Below are 23,616 nucleotides of genomic sequence, written 5' to 3' on the forward strand. Positions count from 1 at the left end.
TTGGCTTTTCTCTAACGCATTAACTGCGCAACCTCAATATTATAATTAACAAACCCGGATGAGCACAGAGTGTCACAGATGCTTTGGGTGACTCCTGCATGCCTAGGTGTTCCTATTTGGTTCTTTGAAACCTAAGGGAGCTTGGCCCTGCCTGCTGCTGGGCGGAGCTTAATCAGACACGCCCCTCATGTCACTTTGCAGGGCCTCAAGCATCTCCTACTAGTTACTGCCTCTTAGGGGTGAGAGATCATCTCCCAGCCTGGGTAAAGTAGGAGTTTCCAAAACTGGAGTTAATTCTCACAATGCAAAGACTCTCCATTGAGAAAACGCCTCCATATGTAGCTCAGGCCATTTTCTTAATGGCCCAACCCGTCGTGGGGAGGGACACCCTAAGATTGGTGCTCCAGGGTTCTATAACAAAGCAGGCTGAGCAAGCCATGATGAGGGTACCAGGAAGCATCAGCCTTCCGGGGGCTTCTGCATCAGCGCCTGCCTCCTGGTTCCTCCCGTTTGAATTCCTTCAATGATTGACTACAATGTGGAAGGGTAAGACAGATAATTCCTTTCCTCTGGGTTTATGAAAATGGTGTTTCATCGCAGCAACAGAAACTCTAACCAAGACAGTGGGTTAACAAAAACCCCTGTGGATTTCCACGTAGGAAAGAACAACTCAAAGAAAGAGAACAAGAAGCCCAGTAACAGGCCAGGCTGACTGAAACCGTTGGACATCATGCAGCCAGTGGTTGGAGAAAATGCACCTCCCAGAGAGAAATCTGAAGAAGAGGAGCACCGGCCTCAAAAGACAGAGACCAAGTCTACAATCTTAATGATGCTACATTTTAGTGAAAGAAGAATCATGTGACCCATGCCCTGTCACTTCATTGGTCTGTTAGATAAGATGTGTTGCTTAAGAATGAACGCATGCAAATTAAATTCTTAACTCTAAATAATAGCTATAATGCCTTGATTTTGGAGGAACTTTCTGTCATCTTGATAGGAAAAAAAAAATGGTTTTAAAGATGTTAGAGCCCCTCCCCCACTAGATTTCCTTTCTTATGGGAAAGCAAAAAAAACAAAGACGTGCTAAAAAGTTCCTGGCATTTGGTTTTCATTCCCAGAGGAAGAGAAACTGCTGCTACCCCAAACCTCGGGCCGTCACAGTGGTCCGTAAATATCTTATACTAAGTTTCCTAAGAAGCAAGTCTTACCTTCCGGTGTCACTTCGTCCCAGCTTGGGCTGCTGTAAGTGAGCAGAATGTTTGCTTGTCTCTGACATCTGTACATCCCTGTACTTTCCTTCCATGTCCCCTGGCATTACTTACTTCCACCAAGATTGGGTCTTTGAGGAGAGAACTCTCCCTATAGAAACTGTGGTAGCCGAACCTCTCCCTCAGCTCCTGCAGTACCTGTGCTCAGCAGCAGGTGGCGCCATCCCTGCTTCCTTTCTGTTTTCCCCTTCCTTCCTTCCTTCCTTCCTTCCTTCCTTCCTTCCTTCCTTCCTTCCTTCCTTCCTTCCTTCCTTCCTTCCTTCCCTCCTTCCTTCCCTTCTTTCATTCATTCATTCATTCATTCATTCATTCATTCTTTGTTTTCTTCTTTCCTTTCTTTTCCTCCCTTCTTTCTTTCCTGTTTTAATTTTAATTAGTCTCCCACTCTCATACAATGCAGACTGCAGCACTCCAACTGCAGCGCCTCCCCTCCCCCGCCCCCTCCGATTCCCCTCCCCCCACAGTTCCACCTTTGTACTTAGAGATTTAAGTACATTTTAACTCTTGAATAAGTTCAAGGCCCAAGTTAATGACAAGATTTTTCTTACAAAGAATCCCAACTTTGTGGTATTAATGTCAGAACTTAAAGTGAGCTGGAAACGGAAACATATTAAACTAAGTGACTATGATTTTTTTTTTTTTAGTGAAATTGTTTTTGTCTTTGAGATAAATTTGAATTATTAGGCTTCTCAGTCTCTTTTGGTAAAACAATACACAGTGTGTGCTAAATGCTCAACATTGTGTCTATAGACATAAATTTGCAGTTAATCCTCCTTCATTATCTCCATTAGCTAACAATGCATGTAATTACTGCTCTGTCAGGCAAAGACACCCAAAACACTAACTTTCCCACAGACTGCAAATATTCAGTAAGCAGTTCCTTCCTTGTTCATATGCTACTAATACATGTCACACTGCTCCTATTGAATGTGTATTAATTAAACACCACCTGTGTAGCAAACCTTCACTATCATTTTATCAATCTCAATATAATTTTTCAATATCAATATAATTCTTTTTTACCTTTCACATACAGTAACTATAACGGCTGCAAGATACCACTATAGTAAAGGGAAATTTAACTTTATAAATTTAACTTTGTAAAATGTAGGTTTGTAAGCAACGTTATAACCAATTGCAAATGTGTTCCGTTTTTAGCATTCATTAAAGCAGAGAAATTTTAATGAACAAAATATAAAATGTTTTTAAAGTAATTGGTTTTAACTCCATAATTCTCTTCTAAAAAAATCATCACTGCTAGGAACCAGGTCTGCCCAGGTCCACCTTCAGTGACTCAGCAGCAGCAGCTATGACATGACATCACTAGCTGCAAAATGCAACATTTCCCTGGGAGTCATGTACCCTTTAAAAGGTCCACACCTTCACAGCCTGTGCGCTCTCTCTGTGTGTGTGTGTGCGTGTGTGCGTGTGCGTGCGTGTGTGTGTGTGTGTGTGTGTGTGTGTGTGTTTCTTCTCTGGTCTCTGTTTATCTGTCTCTTTCTGGGCTCTGTCTATCTGTCTCTGGTTTCTCTATGTCTTTGTCTCTCTGTCTCCATCTCTCTTTCTCGCCCACTCTCTCTCTTGTCCCCACTCCAAGGCAGCCTTTTACTACCCCCTCAATAAATCTCTTGCATAAGATCTGCTGCATGGGGTGGTCACTTAACTACATCCACATATGGTACTGTGTCTACATATGTGGGCATTTAACTACACTTATGTATGGTAGTATACATGTGTGGGCATTTTTTTAAAAGTATGCCACTCTTTTTGTAATTAAGGAAGCCAGTTTAGTGCTTACTGTATGAAGATTAGGCAAAATGTTATAAACAGGAAGGATAATCAGTAAAGGTCCCAGTGGACATCACTGGCACATATAGATTATCAGCTGCTTTTACTGAAACCAGGAACTTGGTTTGAGTAACCTTTGTCCCCTGCCACAGCACTGGCTTGGGTAAACTGTGAGCAATGCCCCCTTGTACTTTGCAAAATGTCCTACCTGGTCACCAGTCCTCACTGTGGGGCTGCTCAGGTCCAGGTCTTAGACAGCCAAGAACACCAAGGGCCCAGAATGTGACTTGTCAGCGCCTGCTCTCAGACACCTTCATGTCTTGAAGTCCTCCTGGGCTTTCGTGGTGAGTTGTCACTATTACTGCAGCTCAATGCTCAGTTGTCTAACACAGATAAATGATCAGCTATGAGCCCTAAGTCCCAGGACCTTTTCTAGTAAGAGAACTAACCAGTGGTCTTGTGATGTACTAAACCATTTTACTACTCAACACTCAACTGTAGACTTATCTTCTTTAAAATCTACCCCAAGTGTTCTTAAATGGGTTACCCTCCCTTGTAGCCCACCACCCACCAGAGGTAGTGAGAAGGAAAGGCTAATAGGGCCAAGCTGGGTATGGACCTGTTCAGAAATAGTTCTTCAGGATGATTTTAGTCTTTGTTGTCAGAATATTAGCAGTTTAGTTCACACAAATCCTCATTGGTAGCTGGATCCACTCACAAATGGATCCATGCACGGTAGCAAAGGCAGTTTGACCCAGAAAACAAAACAAAACAGAACAAAACAAAACAAAACAAAACAGAACAGAACAGAACAGAACACGAGGCTCTGTCAGTTGGCACAGTCAGTGCAGAAGCTGGAAGGAGCCACCAAAATATCATGAAAAGTTCTTTGATATGTTTCTCTGTACCAAGTCACAACAAAGTCAGCAAAAAAGACAAGTGAACCAGTGTCACAGCATCGTCAGTGAAGACCAGCGTCAACAGAGCCCAACAAAAAAAGGCAAGGCAAACCAGCACCACACAGTGTCTTGTCTTCCACTGTCTGTCTGTCTCTCTGTCTGGTTATACTTATACCCATTCCAAACATCATGCGTTCGCCCAACCGTCCACTCTAGCAAAACATCACCTGCCCTTTTTACAAGCAACTTCCAAAAATCCACCAGCTGTTTGTTCTCAGCAAAACATCCTCTCACATGTACGCTTCAACAAAACCATTCTCTCCTAAGACAGATTCTTTAAAAAAAAAAAAAATCACTTGAAACCGAATCTCCAAAAAATAAAAAATAAAAATTTCCACTTCACTTAACTTACAACAGTTTTGAGAAATTTCTAAAGTAGTGACTTTTATGTCTCTAGTGGCTATTATCCCTTCTTAATGTTTGTATTGCTATTGTTTTTTTTTTAATATTTACAGGCCTAATAAGTAAAAAAGAAAGGAAGAAACAAAGAAACAAACGAACAAGAAACAAAGCAAATGAAATGGACCAAACAGGTCACATATTTTCAGCAGCAGTGGTGCGGATAAGGCTAGCTTCGATGGGCTGATACATTTGAATACTTAGCCTCCAGTTGGTGGGGCTCTTTGGGAATGACTAGGGGGTGTGGCCTGTTGAAGGATGTGGGTCACAGGGTTTTGAGGTTTCAAAGGTGTTTTCTACCTCCTGCTAGCTGTTAGAGATGTGAACTCTCAGCGACTGCTTCAGCCACCGACTACCTCCGTCCACCATGGTCACCTCTACCCCTCTGAACTGCAAGCCTAAAATGAGTTCTTCCACAGCTGCTTCCAGCAAGGTGCTTTATCATAGCAGCAGGTCTGTAACTCACACCAGGGATGCCCGGAAGCCTGCACTCACCCCCAGGTCGCTCGTGTTCTCCGTCCGTGTGCAGCAGCATGGCGATCGGCATGCCAACGTTCTTGGATCGTCCTGCCACCACCACGTTTTTCCCAAATGTTTCAATTCCTTTAAAAATACAGTCTGTTTAAATGCGTGACTAACAACAAGGGGCAAATTAAATATGTGAAAAGCCACTGAAGCATTCTGTAAAAACTTCTAATTAACTTTGGATTTCATGCCCGTCTATAGCACGCCTTCACTGGATTATTTATAAATATTTCTGTTGATGCTTCTTGGGTTTGCCACCTCCTCTCTCATTATGCTCTCATTTAAAAACCACAAAAATTCTCAAGTTGCCATTAAAGTCCTTTTAAATACCAAGTTTCCCATGAAGTGTACAGTCTTAAAACAAATTAACTGCTAATTAGACTGGAAGTTCATACAACAGTGTGAAGTGCAAACAGCAATTGGACTTCCAGCGAGATGGGGATAACATAGAGCAGAAGGTTCACACACACTCACACACACACACACACACACACACACACACACACACACACTGCTTCACAAAAACAAGCCGTACACGCAGAGTTAACGCCCTATCTTTTCTGGGCACCAGGAAGACATTGGAACCAAGATGTATCTAAGTCCTGATGAGCTAGCCTGTGATTCTAGAATCTGCTTTCTCTCAGAGGTCAGCAGATGTTTCCAGACAGGAAACGACTGTGCTGGGGACAGGACAGCCATCGCCGTGAAAGCCACTGAACTCCGCGAATAGAGCTGCCAGCCTGTGAGGAAGACATGGTTCGCTGGCTGCAAGCTACCAGGGTAGCTACCGGCCACCTGACACAAGCTCTTCCTTTTACGCTGTCCTGTTCTGTGCTATTGATACATGTGCAACATTTTATAGACTTTAGTTTATGCTCATCACTTCAGTCACGTGTAGACACAGGTAGCTCTACCCCGAGGCCCCGGTACTCAGCTGCATGGCTCTGGTTTGCCACCAACCCAGGCTTACCAACCTGCTCTTTTGATGATTTCCCAAACGGCACTGGCCGTGGCGGGTATCAGCGAATGCTGGTCGAGGCACAGTCTTCCAATATTGAGAATGTGAAATCCATCGACATCTTTTTCTGGAGCAATACCATTGCATATTGTTCTCTCGCCCACGTGGTCTGAAAGGTCAAAGCAATTGCTTACGAGGACGCTTGGGAACCGGAAATGGGATGTGGAGCTTGGGGGTGTATCGCTGGATCACTTATGACTCCTCTACAAGAGACTGGCTGCGTCTAGAGCACAGGCTACCCAGGGCTTACAGCGGCTGCACTGGTGATGGAACAATTCTGTGAGAGCTGAAGGATTCCATGGGAGTGCAGAAGCAAGTAGGTCTTTGCCCCAACATGTCTGCAGATTTAAGGGGTTTAGATCCACTTTTCTCCACCACAAGATGTTTCAACTATTGGACTTCTGTTAAAATTTTAAACACTGAAGATTATTACATGGGGTAAGAGAGAAAGCCACAGAGGATAAGGTGGTGCGTAAATTCTGCTAAAGATCTTTGGCTAACCCCTAACAGCAAGGACTGAAGAGGCAACAGCTGCAGCTATGGCACACCAAACAAAAACCAAAGCCGAGACGTCAGTCTGACACAGGCATTTTCAGACCCTCAGCCTGCAGATTTTACGTGAAAATGCAGACCTCGCCCCTGGAGATCACAAGAGAATGGTGTCCATTGCCGCCGTTTCTGGGGGCTTCCTTTGCAGACACCTGGATTAGAGTCTACTCGGCCTCTGAAGCTTTCTGAGCTTGGCCTTATCTGATTCTCTGTGATTCTCGGGTGTGAGCTGAAGTCGACATGGACATCGAACGAGACCACAGTCCTCTGAAGAGATTGGGAAAGGTCACGTTTTCTTAAGTCCTCTGCCTCTGAAGCACTACATACGGTAATTTCTGTCAAAAATATATTACTACTTTCAAAGCAGTATATATTCTATAAAAGAAAACACTCAGAAAAGTATTTCTTTTCTAATAAAATTTAAACCTGTAGTACCTAGGAAGAAATGTCAAGGAAAGGTCTCAGGAACAATAATTTAGACTCAAACTTTTCTTAACTATTCCTCTCCTCTGACTTGTCTGGCCTGAGGGTTTTGTTTTTTTTTTTTTTTTCAGATTAAATTAATAATACAAAGGACTAGAGACAGAGCCCATGTTTACACATATTTTAATTTTTAAATTAATTTTTTAAAATTTCTCTGTACCATTTCTATATCAGCCTTCTTCTCTTCCCTCTGATCTTGTACACCCCCAGACCTGCTGCTCAGTGTTTCACAGATTCTTCACTGAAAGTATTATTGTTACATATATGTGTGTGTATATACACACACACACACACACACACACGTATGTGGTGTGTGTGAGTGCCACCTGCTGAGCCCATTTAGTGCTGCTCTAAAACAGATGATAAAGGAAAAAGTAAAGAATGGGAAGAAAATCAGAAAACTGTTTTTTTTTTTTTTTTTAATTCCTGAATTTGAAGGTTTTGTTTGTTTTGAGAAGTCTTAAAACAGATCTGTCCATGAACCTGCACAGCACACCTTCTTAGATGTTCTCCACCTGGGTATGAAGGAAAGAGACATTAACAGTTACAGAAACCCACCAGTCCCTCGAAGACACCAGTGGCCTCAGTGATTTATTGTACTAGCCCCATAAAGCAGTAACAAAGTTTTAAAAGTAGTGCTTGCTCGATGCTGCCATCTAGTGGTAGTACACTCCATTTACAGGACAGCTGTCTGCATTTTTGTTATCTTTATTACAAAAAAAGTTACTTACAAAAGTTTTAAAGTAGATAGACAACATTGTGAAAATGGCATTATAAAAATTATGTAAAAATTAGTTGAAGCAAAAATTCACTCTAGAAATATTGCTTTTTCTTTTGAAGTGAATCTTGAATTAACAATAATTCAGAGTTTATGACATAAGTTACTATTGTTGGTATTATTTTTGGTATCACTATTGTTGGTATATTATTTATTTTTAGTGTATTGTGTGTGTTCATATGTGTGCATGTATGCATGTGTGTGTGTGTGTGTGTGTGTGTGTGTGTGTGCTGCATGTCTGTGTTCATGTGTGTGAAAGCCAGAGGTTAACCTTGGGTGTCTCATTCCCTTCCTGACCTTTAGAACTGGAGTCTCAGTGAACGAGATCATGCAGATTTTTGAGATAAGCTAGTGAGCAGGCTGAGGAGCCCTCCGGCCTCTGCACACCCAGTGCTAGTGCTATAGGGAAGCACCACCTTGCACAGGTTTTCACACGGGTGTCAGGGATCCAAACAGATCATCACATTTGCACAGCAGATACTTAACTGAGCCAGACCTGTCATGCCACAATGTTCCCACTGGTCCCCAAATACCCAAATTTCAGTGGCTTCTTTATTTTTTATAATAAATTATGTATATCCAAATCTGTGACTGAAAATGAACACCTTGACAAATACACTCTGTATTTTCCCATTAAACAAATAATCTACCTATCAAACCATTGCCATTCCTGTTCTAACCGCCTTAGACTTCACCCTGGTTCCTATACCTCTTATTCTTTCTAAAAACCCAAGTCTAAAAGATTGGCGTGAGAGAATATCAGTCTGATGTTTCTACACATGAAATAAATCGGAATTTTAAATTAATATTCTGTGGCAAGTTATCCTTTATGCTGATTATTTTATTTGTTTTTGTTTTTTTTATTATTTTAATTAATGTTCAAACCCCCTATGGAGCAGGAAACATCTTTACTTTCCAGATCAGGGGAGACTAAAGCAGAGGGCCGAGTAGTACTGTATTCATTAATGGCAGGGTCAAGACCCAATCTCACACAATTTCATTATAAATTGTACCTTCCCAACATCTCTGTCCGTCTGAATGTTTAAAGGAATAACATGAGAACATACACTACAAACATTTACAGTGTGCACAATGCTTACACTGATATCTGGAAACGTATCAACTATGGTTAATACATTCACATGGGGGAATCAGTCTTCCTGGGGTACATTCAGTTAATCAGAAAGAAGGAACTGAATCTCTGCATCCTTATCACCAATTACACATACGAATAGCTCCACCCCACAGGATTATTGTAAAGATTCAAACTGGTCTAATAAATACAAAATCTTCACACAACAAAGACTTAGTTCAGTGGACGCTGTCCACTGGTATTTTGTGGACATATTATTGGCTTCCTATATGGAAAAATACCTTCTCTCAAACCTCCCTCACATTTACTGGAGTCCCCTGGCCTGTTTCTTATTTAGGGAACAGAAAACTAAAGCAGTTTGTCTGTACAACAGATAGGTAACCAGTGCCATCTACTGGCTGTTAGTAACAAAGTCACCAAATAAATGTTTGTTGCAAAGGCAACATGTGAATATGTATTTGATTTTGTTAGAACAAATTAAATATAGTGTAATTAGAACTCTGACAAAGGAAGTAGGGTAGTATGAAAATGACTCTAAAACATGTTTAAATTATATGTATATACATACATACATACATAAATACATACATATTTGTAGTATACAATATGATGTTCTGCCACACGGATACTTTACGTAATGGCTAACTGAATCTAATCATCACACTCCACACTTCTTTTTGTGAGGTGAGAATATATACACACATTTTGTGGCAATCCGTTATTCACTCTCTCATGATGTTGTCCAATAGTCTGAAAAACATTCATCAAATCTAACCAACTATTAAATTCCTTGCCTAATACTTCATATGCAACTCCCAGTCCTCAGCCCCTTATAAACACCATTCTACAGAGTGTTTCTGTGGGTTTGAAATGTTTGTTGTGTGCTTCTGTGTTTATGACCTGATCTCATGTAGCCTGGGCTGGCCTTGACCTCACTGTGTAGCCAGGCTTGGTCTAGTTTGACGTGCCACAGATTGAACATATTAGTTCAGAACTGTCTGGGGATGTGGCTTGTTTCCCATGCAGGTCCTTTAACATGCTTAAGAAGACTGTTTTCCTGCTGTAGCCCTGTGAATGTCTTTATCTTGAATATTAACCTATTATTAGATGTTCACCGGTCACATTTTCTCCAACTCTGCAGTATCATCTCTCACTCTGCTGACAACTTGTTACTGAACATCAGTTTTAAATGTGACATTTTCTCACTATTCTTGCACTGTTTGGGGGCATCACGGCAAGAAATATTAGCACAAACCAAATGCTAAGACACGCTCTCTCCGAATTTTCCTTTTGTAGTCTACAGTGTCCTCTAAGTGTTTAATATAATTTTAGGTGATATGAGAGTCTAATTACATGTCAAATATGGATATCTATCTTCTCTGATAACATTCCTTAATAAGAACATCGTTTTCTCTAGGTCTGTTCATAGATATAGTTGACCATGAGTGGGGTCATCGACTGTGTCCAGTTGCTTCCCTCATGTCACTGTCGGCACCTGTTGCTTTGATTGATGTAGCTTTGCAGTGGTTTCTGAGAGCAGGTGCCTTGACCTGTCAATGTTTCTTCTGCTACTCAGCCTTGCTTTGGAAACTTGGGACTTTGGGGCTTTATATGAACTTTAGAATTACCTTTTGTTTCTTTGGAAAGTGTTATTGGAGCTTTTAGAAGGATTTCATTGAATCGGTAGATCACTGTCAACAGCACGGCACTTTTAAAATGTACACTGTAAACAGTTCCTGAAACTATCTGAGTACTGTCTAAATGCAAGTATGGAAACTTCCAAATGAAGCAAACTCTAAGCTGATGGCTTGCAACCTAACTCAGACTTTCCCCCTTTTATCCATGAGCTGAGCAATTGTCCAGTACAGCCGAATACTTTAGACAGATCTTTTAATGTCAATAAACTGACATTAAAATAAGACATATCTTTTAATGTCAATAAAATGACATTAAAATAATGTCAATATCAGAGAACTGGATATGACACTTCTGGAGGACCCTGCTATACATCTCCTGGGCATATACCCAAAGGATTCCCCAGCATGCAATAAGGACACATGCTCCATTATGTTTATAGCAGCCTTATTTATAATAGCCAGAAGCTGGAAAGAACCCAGATGTCCCTCAATGGAGGAATGGATACAGAAAATGTGGTATATATACACAATGGAATACTACTCAGCAATTAAAAACAATGAATTCATGAAAATTTTAGGCAAATGGTAGGAACCTGAAAATATCATCCTAAGTGAGGTAACCCAATCACAAAAGAATACACATGGAATGCAATCTCTGATAAGCGAATATTAATTAGCCCAGAAGCTCTGAATACCCAAGGCACAATTAGCATAACAAATGACTCCCATGAAGAAGTAAGGAGAGGGTCCTGATCCTGGAAAGGCTTGATCTAGCATTGTAGGGGAGTATCAGGACAGAGAAAAAGGAGGGAGGTGATTGGAGAATGAATGGAGAGAAGAAGGCTTATGGGACATATGGGGAGGGGAAACTAGGAAAGGGGAAATCAATTGGAATGTAAACAAAGAATATAGAAAATAAAAAATATATAAAAATAAATAAAAAAATAATGTCGATAAACTGAGCCTCCTTGAATCTCATTTCTCTGCGGCAGAAGCTAGAGTGTTCCATGTGTTTGGTTCTTTCCTAGATTTGAAAGATGGAGACGCCGCATTCCTACATCAGTTTCACCAGGATGCGTCTGCAGTGTTATCTGCAGGAGCATTTTTCTGAGTGGGAAACTTTGATAACATCTAAGATCCCTTCCAATTTGGTAAAGTTTTAAAGCAGTGGCTCTCAAGCCCTATACTATAGTTCCTTGTGCTGCGGTGACCCCCAACCATAAAATCATTGTGTTGTTACTTCATAACTGTAATTTTGCTGCTGTTATGAGTTGTAAATGTAAATATCTGATATATAGGATGTCTAATATGTGGCCCTGTGGAGGTCACCACCTACAGGTTGAGAACTGCTCTCTTAAAGTGATGTTATAGAAGAGGCTAAGAACAAGAAATCTGAGATTTAAAACAGAACAAAACCTCCAGTATTATTGAGATACTATGTCTTTGTATAACATAAAGCATTAATGCAATCCATTAATTTAAATATTAACTCATGTAATGGCATTCTGCAGCCTTGCTTTCATCACATCAGATAAGAGTTTATCTATCAGGTAATTTAAAAATTAACTGATATTATACCCTATAATTCACCAATACTCTTGCATAGTTGAATGAGTTGCAGAACCAGAGTTTACTGAAATAATATGAACTTCTAATAGTGTTATTCAAATTTCAGCTCTTGTGCTATTCTAACTGTGACTATGTCAATGCTGTTGGCTCTCAAGCTCAAGAATCATATGACAGTCAAGTATGGTGATCACTGGCCAATCTTGCATTTCTTTGAAATACCTGACTGAGCATTGAATGTTTATTATTTGGTTCAAATGTGGACGTAAAATGTGTCCACTCTATGTGGACACAGGCTTACATCCACATGACATTATACAAATATAGAATAGACCAAGGGGATTGCTATAAATATGAAAGACAAAGAAACAAGATGTATTAATGCCATGAGTAGATCAGGAGAACAGTGAGAAACAAGGAGATGCAGGCGACACCTTTACTTGCGTGAAGCAAAGGGGGAACTACGTCACAAACCCTGACCATACATCAGAATAAGGAGTCACTTCAACACAGTCTGGCACGAATGTAAATGGAGACATGCGAACTGACTGTAACACGAATACGGCATCCCTAGATGGGCTGTAGCTATACAACAGGGCACTGAGTAAAGGTCAGGGTCAGGAGATAAAGGAAGGGCCTCCATGAAAAGCAAGACAGAATCCCAAAGGAAGCATCATCTGCTAGACTCCACAGCAAGGCCCTCTCAGCAACCCCCATGATGTTGAATGCACACATAAAAGATCAACTGCTCAGGAAGGAGTGTCAGATACCAATTCACCGTGCCTCTGAGAAGATGTTTGTCCACCTCAGTATCCACATGGAACAAGTGGTCACTATGCAAACCACTACTGATGTGGTTTTATTTAAAACAAACAAATAGCCAGACACTTTAATTCTTGTGTCTAATGCTTCAAAAGATAATATTGTGAATAAATATTAGTCATACTACTTTATATTTCTTTATATATCTCCAAACCACAATAAGATAGGTTTTAATACTTTAATATGTTTAAGAGACATGGAAGAGTTGCTAATTTTTCCTGTGGTTTTTAGGATCACTGCCTGCCTTCTGCTTACAGTCTGATATGGACATGTATCTAAATTTTCCATTCACAGTTTTTCTTCTTGAAAGTATAAATCATTAAGAGACTGTTAGCTATTGCCATGGTACTAAGAAAATAGCCAGTCTGCTTCTGAACATTTTTTATAAATTGTCCCCAATGTCATGATGTGCCCTTTCTTCTGCCCAACCCAGATACGCAAGAGAACACGGCATACCTGGAAGCGGTAACTGAACTAGTATGCCGCTGACTCTTGGGTCCATGTTCAGTTGATCTGTGATATCCAAAAGTTCCTCCTGAGAAATGTTCTGGGGCTTTATGATGAGCTCGCTGCAGATACCTGGAGGAAACCCAAGTAGAGAAAGTCACTTGAATACACTGTGGCTGTCATCATGGAGTCTTGATCAGGTATTGGGAGGGGGGGGAACAGGACTGAGGCCCTAAGGGCCAGAAGAAAAACAGAAACAGGCCACCTTGGGAGGTAGAAGGTGCAAGGGACCCTCCTCTAGAATGTACTGGAGACCTGGGAGGTAAGAGACTCTCAGTACTGGGGTGGGGCTTGGATGAAGTGCTCTACAGTGGAGAGGGGGAACTTGTAGAATCCACCTACAGTGGACAGATGGGGTTGCCATCACACAGTCAAAAGCTCTGACTCAGAATTGTTCCTGTCTGAAGGAACTGCAGGGACAAAAATGGAGAAGAGCCTGAAAGGAGGTCCAGTGACAGGCCCACACTGGGATCCAGCTCCAAAGGAGGCCCAGACACTCTTACTGATGCTGTGGTGTGCTTCCCAACAAGCAGCTGAAAGAGTCAGATGCAGATACTTACACCCAACTAATGGATGGAAGCTGTGATTGAAGTGGGAAAAACTGGAAGAAGCTGAGAAGAAGGGCAACCCTATAGGAAGACCAGCAGTCTTAGTCAACCTGGATCCCAGAGATCTCTCAGACACTGGGCCACCAACCAGGCAGCATACACCAGATGATATGAGGCCCCAACACATATTCAGCAGAGGACTGCCTGGTCTGGCCTCAGTGAGAGAAAATGCACCTAACTCTAGAGAGACTTGAAGCCCCAGGGAGTGGGGAGGTTTGGTGGGGTGTGGGTGTGGGGGTGTGGACATCTTCTTGAAGAGGAGTGGGGAGGAGGTATGGGATAGGGAATGGTTGGAGAAAAAAAGAAATAAAAAAGATAAAGAAAGGGAGTCTTCTCCAGTGAGTGCTGGTCTCCTCTGCGCCTGTCCCACTGGAGGGAAAGGCCTTCTACTAAGTCTGTGTTCTTATCACCAGGAGGAGGGATTTCTCTGTGGTGCATGGAGTCTCCCCTGATTGCTATGCCTTGTTTGGCTACTATTCTGGGTAACAGCTTGTGCTGATTTGTGTCTTAAAGAGGCCAAGGAGACAGGAAATCATTGAGGTTTGGGATTCAGTTAAAGCAAATGTAATAAACATACAGGCTCTTTAACTACAAGAGCCCCAGTGCCTCTCTCCAATAAAATATGAAATCGCACTGAAAAAATCCACAGAAATCCTGAAAACAGTAAAAAGTTCACCTGAGCTTTAGTAGTTGAATGATTGATTCTCTCTAATTATAATAACAATCCATGACATGTGGATGATGATTATTGGATATCAGTCACTCATAATTATGCAACCTTATGCAATGTCTTAGTCAGGGTTTCTATTCCTGCACAAAACATCATGACCAAGAAGCAAGCTGGGGAGGAAAGGGTTTATTCAGCTTACATCTCTTACATTGTCATTTGTCACCAAAAGAAGTCAGGACTGGAACTCAAGCAGGTCAGGAAGCAGGAGCTGATGCAGAGGCCATGGAGGGATGTTCCTTACTGGCTTGCTTCCCCTGGCTTGCTAAGCTTGCTGTCTTATAGAACCCAAGACTACTAGCCCAGGATGGCACCACCCACAATGGGCCCTCCCCCTTTGATCACTAATTGAGAAAATGCCTTACAGCTGGATCTCATGGAGGCATTTCCTCATGGGAGGCTCCTTTCTCTGTGATAACTCCAGCTTGGGTCAAGTTGACACACACACAATCAGCCAGTACATGTGATAACAGAAGTGTTTAGTGACAATTACAACTGACACACATACCCACCTACAGCAGAAGCAGCTTTTATCTTATTCCTGACGTAGGTGTGGCTTGCCGGGTTATCTCCCACTAAAATGATACTCAGGTGAGGCCTCCTGTTCCCAAGAGCGATCCATGATTCCACACCTTGCTGTATTTCTTTCTGAATCTGTTTGGCCATTTCAGTTCCTGAGATGATAATGGCTTCGTGTCTGTGGGAAACAAAATGCTACATATAACACTAAAAGGCCAATAAGAAACATTCAGCTGAAGAACTATATGGTGCAGGAAGGTTCAAAACAACCATGGAGGCTCCTAAGATGGCTAAGCAATTAAGAGTGCCTATTAATCTTGCAGAGGAAAGATCAGGTTCAGTTCCCACCACAAACCTGGTGGCTCACAACTGACTATAACTCCCGTTCCAGAGAAGCACTTGCCCCCTGTCACCTCCACAGGCACTGCACACACATGCTACACAGTCACGCATGTAGGCAAAGGCACATAAAATAAAAACGAATATTCAAAACTACTATGAGCATTTAAAATTTGGCTGTTCTAACTACACCTGACATTTTCAGGTTCATATATAATATTAATGAGCTTTGGGAAGGATTATAATTCTTTTGTACTTCTTTTTAGCTGCTTTCTCTAAATGTGTTTATGTCACACCAAATTTATGCTGAAATTTTAAACTGTTCTGAGATTAGGAGGATGACCTTTGAGAGGGGATCAGTGGGTGTGGGGGAGAGGTCTCTACAGACACCTGGCCAACAGAGTAGTGGTCCACATGAAGCAAGAAGGAAGTCTTGTTCTGCATCACTTGGTAGCTGGTGTTGGTTCAAACTTTGAAAGCCTGGAACTGGGCAGTTTATTTTAGGCATACATAAGTGCAGGACAATTTTGTAAATTAGTGTTTCCTTGTGATAATTAACTCAATCCCATGTATACAACAAAACTTAAGACATGCTTATATTGAAACTTTTTGACAGGTGACACTTTAAGGGTCTTGTTAGGCATTGGTTCTAATGCTTTGTCTTGATTCAGTCCCCAAATCAGGAATATGCAGTCTGTGTATCCAGATTCTGAAGGTTCCTGTACCCCAAATGGTTTTTGGTTCATTAATAAAAAGCCAATGGCCAATGGCGGGACAGAGAGAAAAAGAGAGAGGGAGGGAGGGAGGGAAGGAGGGAGGGAGGGAGTGAGTGGGCAAGGGGAGGAGGGTGGCTTGCAGGTTCCCAGGAGAAGAAACACAAGGAGGAGAAAGAAAGGATCTCTTCCAGTAGAAGGGAGTAGACCAACCGGACCTCGGAAAGAAGGAACAGAAGAGAGTAATGGCTGAAATGTCGGTACAAGAAGAAAGCGGCCCCCAGAATGGCTGCACAGAAGTGTCTTAGGCAGCAGAGATAAGAGAGCTGCCCAGAGGAAGCCAGGGGTCACCAAGATAAAATATAGATTTAAGAGGCGTTAAGTCAGGAATGCCAGAGGGGAAAATGTGCTTGCTGCGGGGAGGTCTAGAAGTGTCCAACCATTGAGCTAGTAAAGGCATAACAGAATTAGCTGGTGTGTGTGTCTTTCATTCTTGAATGTGAATCCAGAAAGCTCTTGGGCAGGTGCAGCACACATGAAACCCACCAGAAGCCAAAGTGGTTAAATAATTCACCGCTACAGGGTCTTGGGGAGGATCTTGTGTAGTCTTGGTCATACAGATAGTGTGAAGATCACCAAGATATTAAGCACCTCTGCGCCCATTTGTGAAGAACATATGACATCTCCTACAAAGATGGATTCTATTGGCTGAGAAACAATGCTCAAGGTAAGGGTCTAGGGAGGATAACTGAGAAAAACATTTTTGAGTTTGGAAGCCAACTATTGCCTGGTCATATAGGGCCAGGTTCACTGGGCTATTAACCACGTCCATTCCCAGCCTTCTGGGAAGAAAGCAAGTCATACATCTCTTCCTTTAAAGGACCAACCCTGCTTGTCTATTATTTCTGGTTTCCTAAATGCTAATCTGCGAGCACATGGACCCCGTGCCCTCCACAGATTGGGCCACAGGGCAGAGCCTTTGTAAATAAGGTCAATGCCCTTTCCAGACCCCTCAGAGGGTCCCACTCACCTTCCCTTGCATTAGCACCCAGCAGAAAGAGTAGTTCATAGAGACACAATGGGGAGAAAGGACAGTGCCTCTGCCGGCTTGTGTTTAGTTTCATATATTCTAGGCAGTAGTCCTGTATCTGAAGGGTAGTTGGATTCTCCCATTCGCAAGCTCTCTCTTCACTCTGGTTATTGCTTCCTTCGCTATGAACACATGTTTCATAGAATCCCACTGGTCAGAATTATTTCCATTGTCACTGGAGCCTTTCTGGAACATTCTGGCCTATTTCTGTATCTTTTGTTCTTAAGGACCTTTTAATATTTTTTTTGAGAATTTCAAGCATGAGTATTGTAACATCCAATCCATCCCTTCCCGACTCCACCTCCTCTCATGCTCCCCTACTCCCTCTCAAATTCATGACTTCATCATTATTATTGTTACACACACACACACATATATACATACATACCTACACCCCCCCCACACATATATACCTGCACCTACACCTATACCTATACATGCATATACACACATACAACCTACTGAGTCTATTTAGTGGTGTGTGTTTAGGACTGACCACTTGTGGCTGGGTAACCTACAAGGGGGATCATTCCTAGAGAAGACTGATTTTCTTTCTCTTAGGAGTTATCAATTGCCTTCATGTAGGACTTATGAAATTCTCCCAGCCACACTGGCATGTCAACTGTTACTGTCATTGTGCAGGTCTTCTCTAGGTGATGTGTATTACCACAGAAACAGAGAATGCAACAAAGGATCATAGTGAGAGGGCCATTGAAAAGGAACAGAGTATGGCACAGTTTCTGTGAAGGGAGACATTGGAAGAACAGGAGGGCTCTTAACTGGGGAGAAGAGAGGAAAGCTACCAGAGGGAAAGAGAGAAAGCAGGATAAAGATACTTAAGGATACACATTTTCAGTTTAATTAAAAATATATACTATATAAAAGTATATAACATGCATATGTAAATAATTTAAATGAAGTTACACCACTTAGGGTGATAAGTCCTTCCCCTCAAAGCCATACAATCTCCAACACAAACCCTAGTACCAGGCATGCCACGCCTCGTTTCTGTTGCCATGGTTGTCTATTAGGACTTGAAGGGAAGATGCTGTTGCTGGAGATGTCATCCACTTTGGCTCAGGGCTTGGAGGGACTGAGATACCACTGATCTCGGAGACTCTTAAACGTCATGTGCTTCTCGCCAGCAGTTTAAAGGTTTTCTCACTCTAATTTGATCCTTTTTTAAACTGCCATGTTCTGGAGAAATGGGGACTTAGTTTCATTCTTCTATGTCTGGAATCTATTTTTCCCACGCCTTTTCTTGAAGAGGCTGGCTCCTCTAGAGGGTGTGTTTGATGGTAGTACCTGCATGGCTTTACCATCTTCTATTCTATTTTGCTGGTCTATGTGTCTGTGTTTGTGCCCACAGTGCACTGTTTTAGCTATTACATAATAACTGTAATATAATTTGAGATGAGGATTGTGACATCTCCAGCATGACTCTTTTGCATAAAAATTGCTTTTGCTATTCAAGGTCTTGTGCTTCCATATGGATTTATAATGGTTTGATAGTTTAATGAAAACTGACATTAAGCTTTTGAAGGATAGATTGTTTTGGGTTAATATGACTGTTTTCACAACATTAATTCTAACATATGAGCCTGGGAGAGTTTGCTATCTCTGAATGTCTTCAAATTCTTTCTTCAGTGTTTCAGTTTTTCATTTGGAGGTCCTACACTTCAAGATTTTTTAAAGTTTATTTTGAAGGTTATAAAAAAATACTTACAAATTTGAATTTTCTGATTTCTGGTTTTGGCAAGTTGACTACTAGTATGAAGAAAAGCTTCTGATATTTCAACATTGATTTTGTACTCTATTGGTTTGCTAAAACTATATATTAGTTTTAATAGTTTCTGGTTTAATTGTTAGGACTTTTTAAGTATAAATTGGTATCTGCAAATAGGGATAATTTGATTTCTTCCTTCCTTGTTTCTATCCCTCTGTGTCTTTATATTATTGCCCTAGCTAGGATTCAGAACACTATATTGAGTAAAAGTTCAAAGAGTGGACACTCTTGTGTTATTCTGTATTTTATAAGACTAGAGGCTTCTTTCATATTCAGTGTGTTACCTATGGCTTTGAAATGTGCAATCTTTGCTATGTCGAGGTAGGTTCTTTCTATTTCATCCATGCTTTATCATGGAGGAAAATTAAAATGGATTTTCCTGTAGTAATTAAGAGGATCATGTGATTTCTCTTCTTAAGGATATGTATATAGTCTTACAGACAATATTATACATATGGATTATCATGCATTGAACCAAACATGCTCCCCTTGAATGAAATCAGTTTGGTCTTGATGTAATTTTGATGTATTCTTGAATCCATTTTACCTGAATTGAGGTACAGTTTTGAAAATTCTGAATTTTTGGAAATTTCATGTCTTTGTGCATCAGGGAAACTGATCTACAGTTTCCTTCTTCGTGTTGCTGTTTTTTGACCAAGTTTGGCTCTGTGGATGAATTTGGCTGTGTTCTGTCCCTTTCTACTTTATGTAACAGTTCAAGAAAACATTGGCTCCAGCTCTCCTTTAACGGTTTGGTAGATTCTGTCATGGATCCACTGGGTCCTGTACTTTTGTTGGGAGACTTTTTATTACTGCATCAATCTCATTGGTTCTTATGGTTCTGTTGAGTATGTTTGCGTCTTCTTGGTATGTTTGGTAGCTCACAGGTGTCTAGGAATCCACACATTTCTTCTGCATTATCCAGTTGTTTGGAATATGATGATTCTTGAGCTACCTCAACATCTACAGTCTTTTCCCTCTTTCATCTCCTTGCTATTAATTTCAGTCTTCCTTCTTGCTTCCCTTTTGTTACTTCTGTTAAGCGTTTTTCAGCGGATCCTGTCTTTCATCTCTTTAGTTCCCAGTACAGCATTGTTTCTTGATATTTCCTGCTCTTTGAGCTTGCATTGCTGTTTTCCTAAGCTCTTGAGCTGCATCATTGGATTATTTATTTGAGGTCATCTTGATGCTTTAATCCAATCATTTATAGTTTTGAATTTCTCCTAAGAATGGCTTTAGCTCTATCCTAAGGTTTCTAGTAAGGTGTCCACTCTATTGACTATAAATATATTGGTTTACTGCTGGGCATATTCCATCAATTGATCCTCATACCTATTTATAGTAAGTACTACATTTCAGTTTGGGTTACTACACATTAGTGTTTTATCTCAGGACAAGGTAGTCTCTCAGTTTTTGCTCTTAAAATTAAGGATGTTTTGGCTATTCAAAATCTTTCATGGTCCTACTTCCATTTTAGGAATTTCTCCTTCTAAGAAAATTGCCTTTAATATTTTGGTAGAACTTGTATTGACTCTAGATAATTGCAGATAGCATTGGCATTTTAATATTATTTTTTCAGAGCATGGATGTAAATTTAGGATTTTGGTGGGACTTGTGTTAGCTCTATAGATCATTGCAGATAGTGTGGGCATTTCAATATTAATTTTTCAGACCATGGGTATAAATTCAGAATTTTAACAGAAATTGTGTTGGCTCTGTAGATAACTGCAGATAGTGTTGCCATTTGAACATTATTTGCTAGTCTATGGACATGAGAGATTTTCCATGTAGTTTTTCCTCAAACTCTTTCATCATTGCTTTGAGTTTTCAGTGTGCAGACCTTTTGCCTCTTTGTTAAGCTTACCCTTAATTGTGTTAAATCTCATGCTGTTATAAATGGAGATACTTTCCTATTTTAGGAAGGTCATCCATTATCTGTATATAGAAAAGCTACTGGATGCTGACTGTCTCTGTTACCTTCTGAATTCATGCACCAAGTTTTCAAGATTTTTACATAGAAGTCCATGTGTCTGTCTGTCTGTCTCTGCCTTTTTGTGTCTGTCATTAAGTGTGTAGGTATTCTCTCCCCCCTCACTTACACATGATAGTTGTTCTTCCTCTCTAATTTGAACTTTTTCCCCCTTTTACTTGACCTTGCTTTGGCTTAGCCTTCCAATACCATATTAAGAAGAAGTGGCCAGAGTAGATGTCCTAGCCTTATTTCTGATTTTAAAAGGATAGCTTTTAGACTTTTAGCATCAATTTGTGGGTTATTAAAATAAGGTCAATGTGTGGAGGTACATCCTTTCTATATCTAATTTATTGTGTTCTTATCATAAATGAATACTCAATTTTTAAAATGATTTATCTGCATCTAACAGGACAACATTTCTGGCCTGCATTCTATTCATGTGGAATGTCACATGTATTTATTTGCTTATGTGCTGAGCCATTTCGCATCTTGGCCTACTATTTATGCAATCCTTTTAATGTATGATTTAATTGTTTGCTTCACTGAGGAGTTTGGCATCTGTGCTCATCAAGGACTCTGGTTGGTTTTCTTGTGTCTGGCTGTGCTACCAGAGTAATGCTGGTCTCATATGAGTTTGAAATGAACTTGAAACTATTCCACCCTCTTCTACTTCTTTGGAAGGATTTAACAGTGCTGGATCGCTGCCTAAAAGATTGATACAGTCATCAGTGGTTCCATCAGGCCCTCAAATTGTTTGTTGCTGTTGAAAAAAATCTGATATTTATTCAAATTCTGTATTGTTCAATGCTGTTTACATTTTTTATTTCTTCATAATACAGTCCTGGTGGTTTATGTTTCTAGAAATTTTCCAGGTTCTTCCTGATTATCTGATATGTTACAATGTAACAATTCATGTAAGTCTTTAAATAGCATATCTATTTTAATTACAACTTTAAATTTTATTTCTATTGGTGAAATTTCAATTTTACCCAGTTATTGATACTTAACCTCAACAAAACTATTGATACCTCATTTCAACAAACCAATAACAATGAAACAATAAAATTGTGTGCAGATTATTCTTTTAAATATTTGGGATCTAGCCTGTGCATTTGAGAAGTATTCTGCTGATGGATAGAAGGTTCTATATGTTGTTAGGTTAATTTAGTTTAAGGTGTTATCCAAACCATTACAATCCCTTACCATTATTGAACTGGTCTTTATTTCTGTTTCAGTGTTGGGAACATACATTTTATGTTCTTGAAAAATTGACACAATTATTATCAAAGACCTTCATTATCTCTTTAATCACTTTTTTAAAACTAAGTCTATATTTTTCTACAGTCTATAGCCCTGTTACCACTGCATGGAATGTTTTTTCCTATATCATCTTCAGCCAATATGTTATCCTTATAATTAAGATGAGTCTCTTAAAGACAGAATGAAGCTGGAGCTTATTTTAATTTATCCACACATAAACTCCATGCCCTTTAATAAGTTAATGGATTTTAATGCCTACTTAATTTCAAATAAGTAAGAATTTGCTTCTATATAATATAATTAAATATAATATAATTAAAGGTGGGTCAAAAAGAGAAGGCACCTTCAGCCTTGCAATGTTTTAGGCAAGTTGCAATCAATGAAAGCAAAGCTTTTTATAAAAAGAAACTTACCTTTCATAAACCAAAGAGTGAAACTAATTAGATGATAATTCAATGTGCACATAATTTTGAAATCATATGGTGCATTAATCTGTTCCTTCCCACCCCCCCAAAAGAATATGTTAATTCCTCCACTCAAGTACCTGTGAAGGTGACCGCATTTGAAAATAAGGGACTCCCTTGTGCAGCTAAGATGCCACAGAGAAGAGCCTTACTCCACTGTGACTGTGTCCTTTGAGCAGACACACAGCGTACCTCGGTATGATACGAGGTATGAAACACCGAGGGAAGAAAGCTGAGTGATGGCCGAGGGAAAGACTGGAGCCAGCGCAGCCTAAAGAAACCAAGGACGGAAGCAACACCCGCAGACCGGGAGAGGAAGCAGGGCGCCACTGTAACTTAGTATCAGACGTCCTGCTTATGGGAGGGCTAAGAATAGACTCCTGTTGCTTTCTCTGTTTGCCGCAGCCTCAGCAAATGTGAACACCTATGGATTCTGAAATCCATCCTCCACTGGATTCTGAAATCACAGTCTCAGCCCTCTATACACGTGAACACAAACCCTGCCAAAGCCCAGCTTGAAGTCCTTCTGAACGGACACAGACAGCACGAGCGCGCGCTCGGAGAGAAGGACGCCTTCCATCTCGGCGGTGCAAGATTACATCACCGGGTGTACAGTGCCATGCTATTTTAAAGTATGCATACCTCTGGGATTTTTCATTGAATGTTTTCAGGTAACTGAAGTCATGCAAAGTAAAACTATGGAGAAATGCAGACTACTAAATCCCCAGTGTTAATGTTCCAACTTA

At 40.6% G+C, this 23,616-nt stretch overlaps 1 protein-coding gene across 1 annotated transcript in view; it reads right to left on the minus strand.

Moving 5' to 3' along the window:
* Positions 1-23,616, minus strand: part of Mthfd2l (methylenetetrahydrofolate dehydrogenase (NADP+ dependent) 2 like) — a 100,031-nt gene that overhangs the window by 69,150 nt on the left and 7,265 nt on the right. The window contains exons 2-5 of the mRNA XM_052199286.1: positions 15,240-15,424; positions 13,342-13,464; positions 5,914-6,066; positions 4,910-5,017 (exon numbers count right to left, since the gene is read on the minus strand). Coding sequence (XP_052055246.1) covers positions 4,910-5,017; positions 5,914-6,066; positions 13,342-13,464; positions 15,240-15,424 — 569 coding nt within the window. The remainder of the gene's footprint in view (positions 1-4,909; positions 5,018-5,913; positions 6,067-13,341; positions 13,465-15,239; positions 15,425-23,616) is intronic.

The sequence above is a fragment of the Apodemus sylvaticus genome, chromosome 11 (genome assembly GCF_947179515.1).
Source record: "Apodemus sylvaticus chromosome 11, mApoSyl1.1, whole genome shotgun sequence".
Classification (NCBI taxonomy): domain Eukaryota; kingdom Metazoa; phylum Chordata; class Mammalia; order Rodentia; family Muridae; genus Apodemus; species Apodemus sylvaticus.